Source organism: Mya arenaria, chromosome 7 (genome assembly GCF_026914265.1).
Source record: "Mya arenaria isolate MELC-2E11 chromosome 7, ASM2691426v1".
Lineage (NCBI taxonomy): Eukaryota > Metazoa > Mollusca > Bivalvia > Myida > Myidae > Mya > Mya arenaria.
This window is the reverse complement of record NC_069128.1, coordinates 8,053,127-8,069,634: the sequence shown is the minus strand read 5'-3', so window position 1 is coordinate 8,069,634 and position 16,508 is coordinate 8,053,127. Positions and strand designations below refer to the sequence as shown.

At 32.1% G+C, this 16,508-nt stretch overlaps 1 protein-coding gene across 7 annotated transcripts in view; it reads right to left on the bottom strand.

The window, feature by feature from the left end:
• LOC128240221 (muscle M-line assembly protein unc-89-like) overlaps nt 1-16,508 on the bottom strand; it is a 71,372-nt gene that overhangs the window by 34,551 nt on the left and 20,313 nt on the right. Inside the window, exon 1 of one of the 7 annotated variants that reach the window (XM_052956745.1) lies at nt 10,711-12,113. The exons of the other annotated variants lie outside the window; for them this stretch is intronic. Coding sequence (XP_052812705.1) covers nt 10,711-10,771 — 61 coding nt within the window. The 5' untranslated portion in view covers nt 10,772-12,113. Of the gene's footprint in view, nt 1-10,710; nt 12,114-16,508 lie in introns of those variants that run through there. 7 annotated transcript variants of the gene reach the window in all.

Sequence of the window (16,508 nt, the reverse complement as noted above, 5' to 3'; positions counted from 1 at the left end):
CATTTTCAATTTACAATACTTATGTGTTTGGTAATTCATAAATTAAGAGAACTTTAAAGGTGGGTATTTGCTCAAGAGCTTTAAAATTGCAAGTTGTAAAATATGAGTTAATAAAATATCATAATATTAATCTTCAATTTTTCATTTCACAAGAAACGAAGAATTACAAAGTGAAATTGTGAAATTAATCTTAACTGATTTAATTATTACAAAATATTGAGCCTTAACCCTTAATTTCAGATATGTATGTAACAAATTACATAAATATGCGTTTTGTGCATCGGACGAGGATGAAACCCTTGATCACTCATTCTGCAGGCAGACAGAGTCTCAGCCACGTCCCTTATAATAAAATTCAGCTCAGACAATAGCAAAACAGTTTATAATCGGCACTTTATATCCTTTGAATGCCCCTTTAAGCTTGCTGCAAGTACCTTTAACATTAAACATGTGTTTGGACTTTTTACACAAAATCTTGACATATCTTTTCTTCAATTTTTCCATAACTTTACATGCAGTACATGATTTAAAGTAGAGACCATAAAATTTCAATAAAATTCTTTACAAAGATCTGAATTCTGCTGCATCACTTACGACAGGAAATTATATGTACCATAATTATCATCATAACTTACAATGACAAATCACAAAATTTAATATTTCCTTTTATTTCCGTAAGTATGCAAATTTTGGAGACTCTTCACCTGAAAAAGTACCCTAGTATCAGAACATACAAAGAAAAATCATGAAATTGAATATTTCCTCTATAAATATGCAATTAAAGGTTGACAAACCTTTCTCAAAAAATATTTTTTTTAAAAGGTCAATAACTCTATTTAAGCTCAATTACTAAAAGTTGCAAAAAATAATACAAGATCAAGACAAGAAAATAAAAATTATATAAATGTACCATAACATCATCACTTATATGAAAACTGGCATGGCTAATTGAGAATTTTATTACAACCTTTATATGTAAACACTGAGAAATTGAAACCAGAACAAAACAAATAGAATCCCATTTTTACAAATTCATAAGGGAAATAACTCTGTTATAGTCAAAGGGCTAAATTAATGGAATTGGCAATTAGAAGCCTCAGTTGTAATATATTAGCTTCACTTGAAAGTGTTTGTAACATTATGAAATTGGTTCAATCTGGAGTTATTGAAATTATGCCAAAAGTAGATTTTTTTTAGATTTTTTTCATTTATTTCTAAATTTATGAAAATGAGAAAGGTCAGTTAGTTAGTGTACAGCCAAAAATAACTTTATTACAAATTACTGATAATCATATTCCAATAAATACATCAATACTTTCAATATATCAACACAAACCACCTGTTTACTCTGACTTTATAGTGAAAATATTACAATTTCATGATATTTTATGATCACTTTATGCCATGTTATCCCTGTGATGTGGGGGTGTCCTATATAATGCAGGCCAACATCAAACTGCATATTTACTTACTATTTAACACTTCATAAAGGGGGGTAATATTGCCAATTTAGATTTTTTTAAATGTAATAAAATCAGGGGAGACATTTTTGTACTTATTTATCATTCAAATCAAGGAGGAAATGTTCATGTTTTTCCTAGCAATCAACGTTGACAATTTTGTAATCAAGATTATGAAAAATACGTAAAATCAAAAAGTGAAGGGAGACAACTTTGCATTATGTTTATGCCAAAATCAAGGGAGATAATTTTCTATTTTGCTTTAAAAAAACAATCAGGTCCTGGACTATTTTCCACATGTATGTTAGTCATGAAATCAAGGGAGACCATTTGCCTCTTTGCTTATAAAAAGCAAAATCAATCAGATCTTTTTTTGCGAATGTTGGTCATGAAATGAAGGGAGACCCTTTTCCTATTTTTGCTTATAAAACCCTCAAAATCAACAGGTCTTATTGCCATAATTAAAGAAGGGAATTACAAATTTTATTCACAATTTGTTTTTTAAAAGGGAGACAACATTTAATTTCAAAACAAGAGAATAAAAACCATAGGAAGATTGTTTCAGTCTCTGAAGGCAATAAATGATGAAGATTAAGTTTGTTGTTTATCCTGATACGTCTCATTGACTTTTAGACTACTTAAGAAAGTGTACTTATATATCCATCAAAAACCTATGTTTACATCATAAATAACCAAAATCGAAAACAAGATGTTATCATTCATTTTAGTGAACACCTGGACAAAAAATGGGGGGTCACTTATCGAGGGGTTAAAGTAGGCCTTTAAAACATATATTTTTCATTAATTCTAACACTGCTGATAATTTTATATTCCTTGTTTACAGTAAAAATCCACCGACAATTCATCTTCGTATTTTACAACGCTTCATTGTCAAGGAACATGACCCCAGAACTAAACAATACATAAAAGTCAACCTCGTCCAATTAAAGTCAATCTACCTTGTAAGACCTCGGTCATTTTGAACTAATTATGTAAAACATAAATAAATCATTTTTCTCAAAATGTGAAACAATTCTCTTTTTTAATTTAACCATGCTTTTTAAATAAATGTCAAATTAAATATACATTTAAAATCAAGCTGTTACAACATTTGGTTTTTAAAATTGAATTTAATGAAATGTCACGCGACTTTCAAATTATTTCTTTTCAAACAATGAAATAAGCAACTTATTCAATTACAGGCCTAAATCTTTACAGATGATAAAATTTCACTCAAATTTAAGATTAACTTAAAATGAACAAATAAGGCTTGATTAAATTACATTCTTTTACCACCCAGTAAAGATATAATTCAATCTAATTTTTGCTAAAATTGTAACAATTTTTCAAAACAAAATATTTTTTAGAAGCTTGGAGAATAAATGAAACATTCTTCTTCAAAATTTTATTTGATGGAGTAAAATATCAGTCTTTCGATGAACAAGCCCACCTTCTTACTCTTTCATACTGTGCTTGGCATCACCAAGCCAATTCCAGAATTTGGGCAAGCCCGAAAGGAATTTCACCAATGCAACTCCGCCTGCAGGCTGGATTTAGTAGTGCCCCCTTTTGGCAGTAATATCATACTTTATTTGCACAGCCTGGAGGCCTTAATTCCATATATACTTTTAACTACACGGGCTTCAAGCTTAATACCATTATTAGGGACAAACAATGATGTTTGAAGGAATTGGGGCCTGCAGAATCTGGACAGCGTTAAGTATGCTTAACCCTGTGCATGCTGGGTAAATTGTTGTCTGCTCAAAAATGTTGTCTGGTTTATTCTTAATTTCTTTCAATTTACTTAAAACTTTGGGGATATATTGACTGAGAGGCAAACAGCTTGGAACCTGACCAGGCGCCGATTTACTCGGCGTCTGGTCTGGTTCCAAGCTGTTTGCAAAGCCTTTAAAATCGCCATCAGCAGCTTAAGGGTTAAATTACAATTATTAAAACAGAGGGTGTCTTATTCATGTATTTATTTATACCATATACGGTAACTATAAAACTTTCTGTTTTATTTCCGTAACAGGTGTTTTAATGACCTTGTGGTTCGCAAAAAACTTGTTAGGACTTTTAAGAAATACACTATGACCTAGTTGTAAAGAACAAATTTATTCAATTCATGTGACAATTTTGACACAACTGTGACACTTTTAAGTTAACTCCTTACAATATAAATTAATAATTTTGTAAACCATGAAAGGTGCTTAATAAATGCATAATCTATTAGCTAAAAGCAAGTTTATACAAAATAAACAGGCGCTACACACCTATTTAAAGATAAAATATTCATAACCATATAATAATTGAAATTATTTATCAATATCCAAAGTCATGAATTGAAATTGTTGGCTGTGAATAAATTATTTTTTCCCAAAATTATGAGTGTGTGCAAATAAGTACATTAAAATTTGTGATAAACATTTAATACAAAATGTATTGCTTTCAATTAAAATCAACATAAATTTAATAACAAGGATGACGTTCCATTTTCAGTCAAGTTATTTTAATTTAAACCTGAACAGTTCAGAGTGAGTATTAAAAAGTGAAATCATAACAAATAAATAGGAATGGAAAATATTATTTTTCAAAATTAACAATATCATGCTAATTGTGACTTCCGTATATCAATGTCTGTTTATATAATTACCTAATTGCCCCTTTGTTTGAAACTACGAATATTTGTTACAAATGATATTACTACAAAAGGTAATTAAATTTTATTGTAGTAAGTTGTAGAAGACAATGCCAAGAATTCCATAGTATGATATTTAATCACAGAATCAAAATCTGGACTGGTGACAAAAAAAATAATCAGGTGCTGACATATCTTTTGAAAATCTTTGGAACCAGTCAAGTTTAAGATCATCTGTTTTCTTGCCTACTGTTTTCCATTGGGTTCAATGGTTATTTTCATTAATGTGAAATAAAGAAATTGGGTCAAAATTTTCGTGTCTACCTTGATGTGTGTCTGTCCATGCATAATTAAGACCAACTCTGATAATTTAACAATGCAATCATGGCATTGGATATCTGGGGCTATGATCGCAAACCATGCAGCAAATATCAAATAATACATAACACCTACATGTATCTTTCTTAATCTGAAAGTAGACTGTCAGTTTTCAGTGGAAAAAATTGCCTGTTCGGGAAAGAAGAGGATTCCCCTTTCCCAATCGAGAAAATTTGTCAACTTGCTGTAGGAAACATTTGTCAATTTGTTGTCAAATCGGGAAACATTTGTCAATTTGTTGCCAGATCGGGAAACATTTGTCAATTTGTTGTCCAATCGGGAAACATTTGTCATTTTGTTGCCAGATCGGGAAACATTTGTCAATTTGTTGCCAGATCGGGAAACATTTGTCAATTTGTTTCCAGATCAGGAAACATTTGTCAATTGTTGTCAGAACGGGAAACATTTGTCAATTTGTTGCCAGATCAAGAAACATTTGTCAATTTGTTGCCAGATCGCAAAATATATGTCAATTTGTTGCCAGATCGGGAAACATTGATCAATTTGTTGTCAGATCGGGAAACAATTGTCAATTTGTTGCCAGATCGGGAAACATTTGTCAATTTGTTGTCAAATTGGGAAACATTTGTCAATTTGTTGCTAGATCGGGAAACATTTGTCAATTTGTTGCCATATTGGGTAACATTGATCAATTTGTTGTCCAATCGAGAAACATTTGTCAATTTGTTGCCGGTTGGGAAACATTGATCAATTTGTTGTCTGATCGGGAAACACTTGTCAATTTGTTGCCAGATCGAGAATCATTTGTCAATTTGTTGCCAGATCGCGAAAAACAAAAGTAAATTTGTTGCCAGATTGGGAAACATTGATCAATTTGTTGTCCAATTGAGAAACATTTGTCAATTTGTTGCCAGATTGGGAAACATTGATCAATTTGTTGTCCAATCCAGAAACATTTGTCAATTTGTTGTCTGAACGGGAAATATATGTCAATTTGTTGCCAGATCGGGAAACATTTGTCAATTTGTTGTCAAATCGGGAAACATTTGTCAATTTGTTGCCAGATCAGGAAGCATCTGTCAATTTGTTGTCCAATTAGGAAACATTTGTGAATTTGTTGCCAGATCGGGAAACATTTGTCAATTTGTTGTCCAATTGGGAAACAAAAAATCCCATTGTATAATTTTCTTGAGCTTTAAAGACAATTTTTATAGATTCAAACTGATTCATAAGATTTTGATACTTTTAAACTCTTGTATATGATCTGACTTTCATCGTCAGCAAAAATGTGTGGTGTAGTAAATACGAACATTATTTGCTGTATAATATACAATTGGCACGTGCCAAAATTCCTTAACCAATCAAAGACTTGACATGTTCACAGGGGTTCGTTTTTAAATCCACCTTAATCCCATAAATACTTTAAAACAATAGACTGTCAATATCTCCAACACTCCGAGATATGAGATATCCGGATAAAATACAAGCTCTTATCCTTTATCGAAGTTGTAAGAATTTTGTCAACATATCAATTTTGAAGAACACTAGAATGATAATGCATATTAAGGTTATAATGTATTGCTTTTTTAAACATTTGTTAAATGTAAAGCCTGAGTACCAATGTAATACACTAGCTTTGTGCCAATCTTAGTTGACCGATTTGAGTATGTGCTATACTGTTATGCACAAGTCAATTGTAACCACGGCCCCCACTGGACTGAAAGTCAAAGTCCCCACTATTCCTCGGACCTAGGGGGAGCCATGGTTACAATTGACTGGTGCATTTTACTGAGGAGGGTGGTATAGGTGTCCGTCTCTCACCCAATGGGTTTATGGTTAAAAATCCGATTAAGAAGAACTTCCTTAAAACCTTTAATACCAAAATGAAGCTTAATAAATCTCCTCTTATTACACCCAAGCTAATAGTGGCTCAAGCCCACCAATCTTAGGTGAGAGCCAGACAATTAGTCCTTTTACTGAATGAACCCCAATGCTCTTCTTATGTCAGCATTTAATCAAGCCGCATTACTTGACAATTATTAAAGCCAGAGTAATGCCCCTTGCTATGATCATGCAATCATCGTTGTCTCTCGGAACATGTGTACCAAGTTCCAACTGTACATCTTGAATGGTGTTTGAATATTGGCCTATGTTATTTTTTTTGCACAACCATACTGCTCATGACAACCAGTAGTGTGACCAAGGCTATGACATTATCTTGATAGATTTTCTTTAAAAACAGAAGAGCACCAGTCAAGTGTAACCACGGCCCCCCCAGGTCCGGGGAATAGTAGGGACAGCGATCCCCCAAATGCCCCAGCATCCCATGGACCCTAGGTAAGGCCCATTCCCCACTATTTTTGGTGCCAAGACGAAACCTGTGACCACATTTACCCGGCCCTGGGGGGGGGGGGGGGGCCAACTGGAAGGTATACAAACACGGCCCATTTCCCCGGCTATCTATTATAACTAGACCTCTTTTTACACTTCATGTACAGTAGTATGAATGACAAAAGTCCTCAATTTGTTTGACAATCTAACAAGAGTTTAAAACAAAATTTTAAAACAATTCATTGTTTTTACATTAGCTAAATTTATAAAAGGCAGGATTTCTGTTCATTTTCTGAAAATGTGCACGGCAGATAATGACTACTTGAAAAGCCATTGAAAAAGTCTTAGGAGACTAAATAAAATAGTAAATCTACACCTGAAGGCTTACAAATATACTTCTGAGGCTTAAGATTATCAATTAATCTCAAATTAACCTTTCTAGAATATCTTAAGTCAAATCCATTAACCTTTGTGTCCATTCTACTCTGATTAAATTTGGAATCCATAAAAGTTCAGAATAATCTTGAGCAAAAATTGAGACATACACTCAATATCAGTTTCCAAGTTGATTGTTTTGATCAAATCTAATGCCCACTAATGAAACAATTTGTCAAGATAAATTTCATGAGTCAGTGGGCTGTAACTGAATTACTGACATGTAAAATTTTGTAAATGATAATGACTAAGTCATTTATTTAATTGACATTTCAAAACATGCACGTACATGAATGTTTTTTGCAAATTAAGCTCGTTGAAGCTTAAATATTGATGATTTTCTGATGATAATCAAAACTATACACAAGACTGAGTTACAATTATGCTTAGAATAATTTTCCTTCTAAACATATAATTTTGAATACAATCTTATGTTGTCTCTTAAGTATGGTCATCATTTCAACAGCGTTGACAAGAAAGTAAACCTCAGGGGCCATTATAATTCATGTAGCATCTTGGTGACAATTTTCAACTAAGTGGAAAATTGCTTTTTTATCTTAAGTTGACTTTAAAGAAAATTAAGAATGTTTGTTCACCAACCATATGAAAAAGAGCAAGTAAAATGATCTAAACATATCTGCAATTCTGAAATCTGCAATTCTGAATAATTATGATGAAATTTAGAAAGTATTTAACATCAAAATTGCCAAAAAATTTGTGTTTTTTCTTCTAAGTTTATATAACAAAAAATAATGCCAATTGCAGTTATTAAATCCTTCACCACTGGAACACTAGCATTAAAAGAGCTCTATCTATTGAGCAATAATGTTTTATGCAAATAACACTATCAATATAATAAGCTATATATATGTTCATGTGACTATCTTATGACTAAACCTTGTGACTTCATTTCTTTCGTAAAACCACCTAGATAAATATCAATCCAAGTATAAACTATATTGCCTTTTTCAAGCCAAATTTACCCAAGAATAAAGACTTTCTACCAATACTACCAAGCTATCAATTATTTGCAGCTCCCTTAAATATTTATCACCTTTATTCAAAATATTTTGTTTCCTTTGTGAAAACAGAATCATTTCAAATTCTATTCTGACAGCTGAATTCAAGTCTTGATCAGGAATGGAGAAGTTCGATAAGAAATTAATGCATTTTCCCATCAATTCACCAAGTATTGAGAAAGCGACACAATTTACACGTATTGATTATTACCTTATAAGTTCACCGTGGAAACAGATGCCTAGCCAATAATAGGAAAGGTGCTATGGGGAAAATGCATACATTGACAATATTTTACACTTTGTCAGATAATATACGAATGACTCATCGACGTGTTGTGGAAAATTGTGTATTATGATATCATTGTATAAAAATGATAAATTTAATGTCTGATAAGGTAACAATACGTTTTCTGGTAAGATTGTTTGTGAATGCGTCATTAGAGCATTGTTCGAAATTGTACATTTTTACATGTAAGGTTTATCATATCTAAAAATATATGGCACAATATACCCTGAACAAGATGGTCATTCAATATTCTCTTGATTTTTTTTTATTATTCACTGAACAAAATACAGTAATTCAAAAAACATCAGAAATGCTCAATGCAAATATTTATGTCTGCTATATTTCAGAGCTTTTTGGTTTCAGGCAAGAAAATTATTTGAGATCCAGACATATAAAAAATAAGACCCCCAAGGTTTTCATAGGGGTCAAGAATACAGGGTATATAAGAGACCCCCCAGAAGGCAGTAAAAGTGAACTACTGTCTGTATTGTCATGAACTACCCTTGCATAGCTCTCTAAGCATTGTTCCATCACATAGCTTCAATCCTTCATTAATTATTCAATCAAATCCCACTGACTGGGTGCTAGGAACATAGCGGTATTTGGTACCGTAATTTATCTAATAAAACTAAACACAGATGTCAACCCTGGTCTCTTTAAATTCAGGGCCACAACTCTGCCTTTATATTAGCCATAGTACAAGGAAGCCTATTAAAGCAAGGGCAACAACTCTACATCATTACTTCAGCCATAGGATGGGTAATAAGGCAAGGGCCACTACTCTGCCTATATTTTAACATACTGTAGGGAAGGGAAGTTTGGCAAGGGCTACAACTCTACCTATATCATAGTGGAAATGTATGGACAGGTAGTAACGAAAGGATCACATCTCTATGTATATTATAGTGGAAATGTATGGAAAGGTAGTGAAGTAAGGACCACAACTTTATCTATATTTTAACCATGGTGTATAGAAGGGTAGTTAGGCAAGGGCTACGACTTAGCTATATTTTAACCGTAGTGTAAGGAAGGGTTGAAAAGCAAGGGCCACAACTGTACCTATATTAAATGTATGGAAAGGTAGTTAAGCAAGGGCTGCAACTCTATCTTTATTTTAACCATAGTGTAGAGAAGGGTTGAAAAGCAAGGGCCACAACTGTACCTGTATTGTAGTGGAAGTGTGTGGAAAGGTAGTGAAGTAAGGACCACAACTCTACCTATATTTTAACAATAGTATAGAGAAGGGTAGAACAAGTAGGATTTAAGCTAGTTAAGACCTGGTGCATTATAACCAGTCCCTGGATGTATCATGGTAGGATATAAAATCCATACAGGTCAAATATTATTGTCTGGCACATTTGGTATTAAGCGGCATGGTCTGATGTATCATGAAACCCTCCAATTAGCATTTTCCACACCTTATAACAGACTATACAGCCTGAGAACTGACACTATGTTCTCCAATTAACCTACTTTCTACAAATTCCTGACCCCTATTTCAACGGGTTACCTCGGTGCATCGATACAGGTAGATATGGTAATACTCTGATTATAGCAACGTGATAACGCAATTAGCCTCAATAGGAATACATACTTCGATGGATTATATGGTAAACATGACCCTATTTGGATTGTCTGTTGAGGGACGAACGCTTTCCCATTTTCGCCAATTAGTATCAACAGTCTATAATGCAGAATTGATCACTGCTACACAGTTTAACAAATGTTCGGGATTTTGACATAAATATTATCGTCTCAAATTCATGTTAACAAGTTTATGTTTGTTTTCCTAATATTTGAAACATTGAACTTATATTGATATAGTATATTGATACTTTGAGTTTAGGCCAAAGTTAAGAACAGTTTTTTTGGCCTTAATTAAACTCCCAAAAATACCCGTCACCTGAAATTTTGATTTTAAGTGAACAAAAACCCAAACAAATACCTATCTTAACCTACCTACCCGAACAATGTATTTCAAAAATTTGACCAGCTGTTAGACCTAAAAATATCTTACTTTCATATTTTTTAGCTTTATTAATCATATTTTCTTGTATATAATAATTATATACATGTGATATAAATCATTTTGACACTCAATATTATTATACAATATGTTGGGTTGGGCCACAAGTTATAACAACATTAGAAATTGTACCGCTGTGTGTCAGACAATTGTTTAGATTAAATTTTTGAACTTACCATTATCTAAGCCAATAAACCATGTTGCGTATGATTTACCCTCCTTACGTCCTCGTATCATTTTTCTTTTTCTGTGATTTAGTATTCCAAATTATTCCAAAACTTAATTAAAATCCAAACAGTTTTGTCATCGTCACTTCACGCATACATTTTCAACAAATTTCATATACAATTTGAATAGAATGATACTTTAAATACCTCATTTTCATTATGAATGATATTTCCTTCAACCATAGCGATTTTTCATTCAGTTTTTTCTCTCATTTTTCCAAAACCACAACTATTCAAATCCAAGCTGTTCAACACATGACAAAACTCCATAAAAGGAACCACAGAATTTAAAACTGCATTTTTGTACAGCCTACAATCTTTAATGCAAGCTGTGCTCTATTTTTGAGAACAATGTGTTGACAATCACATTTTTCACTTCTTCTTAAGTCCAGGAAGACATTTAAATAGAAACAGATAATTTGGGGCTTAAATTTCCTTTGTCAACTATGACACAGTTTCATTACGTCTTTTGTTAGTCTTTCTACACAAAACTAGCAGGTCATCTTGTTTCCTTGTTGTTAAAATCAAAGTTGTTTTTCTCACGATTATTAAACACACTGCATCGCATCGAAATTTCTATTCAACACAAAACATATTTATTATTTTTTTAAAAAGAAATATTTTGTAATGTCATAAAAAGGTGTAATTTTCCAATTTCACAGCAATTTTAAGTCTCAATTTTCAAACCTCGAAGGTTACTTTTTGAGTTATCAATAAAAATCAAAGGAATTGAAAACTAAATTACATATGTACACTGAATTGCAATCGTTCGATCATACCCTCGAGGCTATAAACTGTCACAAATTCGAATAAACAGGTTTTATAAACGTTTAACACTTATCTCATGAAAATATCAAGAAAATGTTTTCTGACACATCATGTCACAGTAAAAACAGTTTCAATACATTCTAAAATCCAACATCAATAATCCACTATTTCCAAACATGGATAAAAAAATTCTACCCTAAAAATCCAAGTTTTTGTAAAATCTCGTCATAATTAGCAGAATAAACAAACAATTTAAATCTGGCATAATCCTTCCATTTTGAAGAGCCACTTATTTTCACAGTGCTTTAACCTGAATTAATCCCAAATTTTGGCACATTTTTAAAGGATACACTTTAATACTCGTGTATCATTTTCGTACTACTGACACACGATATGATATAAATGAAACTCTCACTTCGTATGTAAATCAGTCATCGTAAAATTTTATATCAACAAACGGTGGCAAAGATTTCGATAATCAAACATAAACGCTTAACCAGATGAAAGAAATATTGACGATGATAAAAATCTAGTCACTTCTTTGGTAGTCACAAAATCACTGTATTATTATACACCAAAGAACACACATGAATGTATTAGAATTGTAAACACAATCTCGCTATAAATATCACTTCTACAAGCTATTGTTATCTGCTATGCATAATGACAGGTGGTCGCCTCTTTCACACTCCTGATAAGTCAACACAGAAAGTTATTGATCTAAAGGTATCTAATCTTCCAACAAAATATGGTAAACAAATGATTAAATTCATATTTTAGTCACATAATTATATTTTTTTCAGAATTAAAATATTTTTCCATCAAAAATTTGATTAATTCCTCTCAAAACCATTTTTTCACACACAATCTTACAATTTATTGAGGTTACCTTATTTGAGCTTTAGTGGCGGTGAAACAATATCAAGGGAGATAATTTCCTTCTTGTCATAAAGCAATGACTTGTCTTTCTTAGTAGTAAATTGGAATGAAGTATATTTCTTTATGAAATTATTGTCATCTTTAGACAAGAACTCAATAACTGCTTCTATTTCTATATGTAGTTATTCCATTCTTGCACTAAGGTGACAATATTTTAATTTATTTAGTGGATATTAACTTAATTTCTTGCCAAGTACAGTGCCATTTGGACGATATCCTAAATATATTCTACAATTCAGGATCATTCCCACTAAAACCCATCACAATTATAGGAAATTCTTGTTGTGTAATTTTGTTTTTAATATTATATTCCACCCCTCACACCTACAACAAAGCAACTCCCATATAAGTCAGTATCACAACAAATCAGCCATACCCCTAAGGAATGTGAAATTAGGTGTGAAACCGTTTGCTTTTAATTATGTCTAATTCTGATGTCAGGCTGTGAAATGTTTTCTTATGTAATTAATTTGTATACATTGCATACATGTTAAAAGGCCCCAGGAGAAATGACAGTTTAGACACTGTGCGCAATACTAAGCAATCATGTTTTATCATCATTATGACTGTGGTTTTAACAAAAGTATAGATTTTCCTTCTTTCAAAACATGTGGGTGGTTTATTCAATCGTCATTATTGTAAACATTTGTTATATTACAATATTTACATAGACCTTAATCCTTTGTTTTCTTCTCATCTCCTAAAAGTATTTCTGGTTAGTGCAATGGTTAGTGCACTCGCTTCTCATTAAGGTGACCTATGTTCAATCACAGGCCTGGGCGCATTGAGTTTGGTTCGTGGGTTTTCTCCGGATACTCCGTTTTCCCTCACAACACAACACCAGTGTCGCACAACATCTTCCAACAAGAGTGACTTATTATAAGTTATCATAACTAAATTCTTCACAATCGTTGTAAAATATATAATTTTTAATCTAAAAGTATTTGAAGGACATACATTCAGTACTCCTTATTATTTATCTGCCCATCAAGGGGATGTAAAGTATCAAAAACAGTCTCTAGCATGCCTTGCGACACATGTGCGTTTTGTCATTACATATACAGTTAACATGCATTTATATATCTTAAAACATTTTTCTTTAATTTGAGTTTTGATCAACATTAATAATGTGTTTGACAACAAAACATGGCAAGCACCATGCAGTCATTGCTTTGGCAAAACCACTTCTTCGTCATGGTTCAAGATTGTAAGAATGTCACATAATCATTTATTTTGTGTACAGTAAGTACATTCTAACAATCTTTAACTTTTTTAGTGGTCTACATAATATTTTGTAAACTACCCACTTAATAGGCCAGCCACTGTTTATTCAACTACCGCTTCACCTAATTACAATAAATAATGGCTGACTGCTAATTTACTGAAATAAATGTGTTGGCAAAATATTACGTTGACCACTAATCTTGGAAAAATGTATAACAAAAACTTACTTAAAAATTACTTTATTTAACAACTCTATATTAATATCTTAATATCTTTGACAAATAACTTTTAATAAACCATGAATAATTTAATAACTTCACCAGATTATTTACACCTCCAAGATATTTTATTACATAATCATCATAGAAGTGTTCTAATGACTTAGCAAAATGTATTCATAACCATATAACAATGGTCATATTCTGTATTTCTTTAATAAGATTTTTGTATAATAGAAAATCTAGTACATTTAACTGTCTGTATTTTTGAATCCAAATCGACACCCAAGAGACATTTATCAGTTTAGTTTAGTGTAAATAGATTCATTATATCAAATATTTTGTTCTTTATGTATGAAGGCTTTAATTTATTTCATGAATCACCTTAATCAAACAAGATATCAATGACCTGGTTATTTTTAATTTTGACATTTTTTTTCAATCAAATTTCGGGAACATTTTTAAAAGTTCTCCTACATGTAATTTTTTAGAGATATTAGCATATAAATATTGACTGCCTTGAGGGTGACAGTGCATATTGTCAACCTGAGGTAAATACTGTCGACCGAGGCGAAGCCGAGGTTGACAGTGTTTTCCGAAGGTTGACAATATGCACTGTCACCCTCAAGGCAGTCAATATCTATTTTATTATACCGAACAAAAACTGTAGTATTTTAAAGACTAAAAATACCATTTTTACTGACAGCTATTTTAAAGACTAAAAATACCATTTTCACTGACAGCTGCAAATCTTGCTGCCATTTTGGCAAGAATTGTCGGCTGGTAAACAAAGCGCTCAGGTGATACAGACTTTAAGTAAAATACTATCAGTTAATCCCGTATCATACCGTATTGCCAATTTGTGAGGTTTTATAATTAGTGCATTTTAAGGTTGCAATGCCAGTTTTATATTAATCATAATTTTTCACATACAAATCCAACATGGCGGCGTATTTGTAGCGTATTTTCAATTTCATGACGTCAGAGGGTGATAGTGCGGGGTGATAGTCGAAAATATTGCCCTGGCGTTTTTACTGTATGTTCTATAGAAGTGAGGTATAATAATACTGAATAAATGCATAGAAATATCATTATTTTGGTACTACTATACTTCTTATAACCTATAACTGTTTTAGTGTTGGAGATTTTATTTTGTCTTCTAAACATCTTCTGTTTAAATCTACTTAATTCACCTGTATATAATCAAAAATGGTTGATTGTAAGCTGATTCACCAACAAAAATGTACGGCAGATTTGAAAAATATCGCTATAAGGCATTGGACAAAGTATAAAATGTACAGCAGATATGAAAAATACAGCAACCATCCCAGTGGACAAAATATAATTTTGACCACTAACATCTTTTAAAGAAAATCTCGGTCATAAAACTGTCATGATAATTTTGAAAGTTTTGACAGTTCAACAAGACCTCTAAACACGATTACTCATCCATTTATTCTCACTAGACTATGCAAGGGAATTAACTCATGATATGCTTATGCCAGAGTAATTCAAGGGCTAAGGACAAAACTGTTGTAAATCCTACTTTTGCTATATTAAGAAAACCATCTTCCACTAAACCCATTAGTTGGGCATATATGCGCTATTGACGCTGTGAGCCCAGTTTCATGCAAATATCTGCAGTTAATGGTTTTTTAATTATTATAGCAAATTATTTGTTTTTGCAATCTTGCAACAACAACAATGACAACACTTTGGCAATAATTATGTCAACTTTGTAGTATGGCCTTATATATGTCAACTTTTGTTGAAAAACAAAGAAGGATCTCTAAAACAAAAATCAGGATTGACCTCCATTGCTATAAATTGGAGCAATAGACCATTAATATGAGCAATCAGTTAGTCATAAAAGTCATAACATTTACTTTCCATAATCGTAAATTTCCATCCCCATAGCAAAATATTTGCCAAAACCTTTCAGAGTGACCAGAGTAAATTCCTTTGTAACCATAATCAGTGCTAATTTTAAGGGTCAATTTGAAATGAATCAGCGAGGTCTAACGCTTGATTCATAGTAGCGCTTATCATTATGATATTTGCCTTTGATGGTAATATTTACATACCTACAGTGCTAACTAGCCGATTGTTTACGAATTACGCAAGACAAATCACAAGACAAATCGTCTACAGTTGGTAATCTCGCAAATTATCATGAGATCTTAAAGATGTAATCAACGAGGAAAACTTAAATCATCAAGTCTGATAACAAATAGATTTATTATCCTTTGTTTCAAGGCAATAGTATCAATGACTTGAAGGATGAAATACTATTTACTAAGGTACCCTCACAAAATTTGTGGAGTTGCATAATATTCAATTCAGACAATGTTTACCATACCAGCTGCATTTACAGCAATGAAAAAATTCGTACACTTCAGACATTGTCAACAATAAAAAATACATAATCAAAGGTTTGGAAGACACTTAATGCACATTTCAGAGATATATTTGGAATAGAAATATATATGGACACGCTGCAGTGCAATCATTGTCATAAAATTGCAAGCATTTGACTGAAGTGCAATACTACTGTTTGATGAGCTTATCAAGTTTTTTATGCAATGCATAATGTGGTTT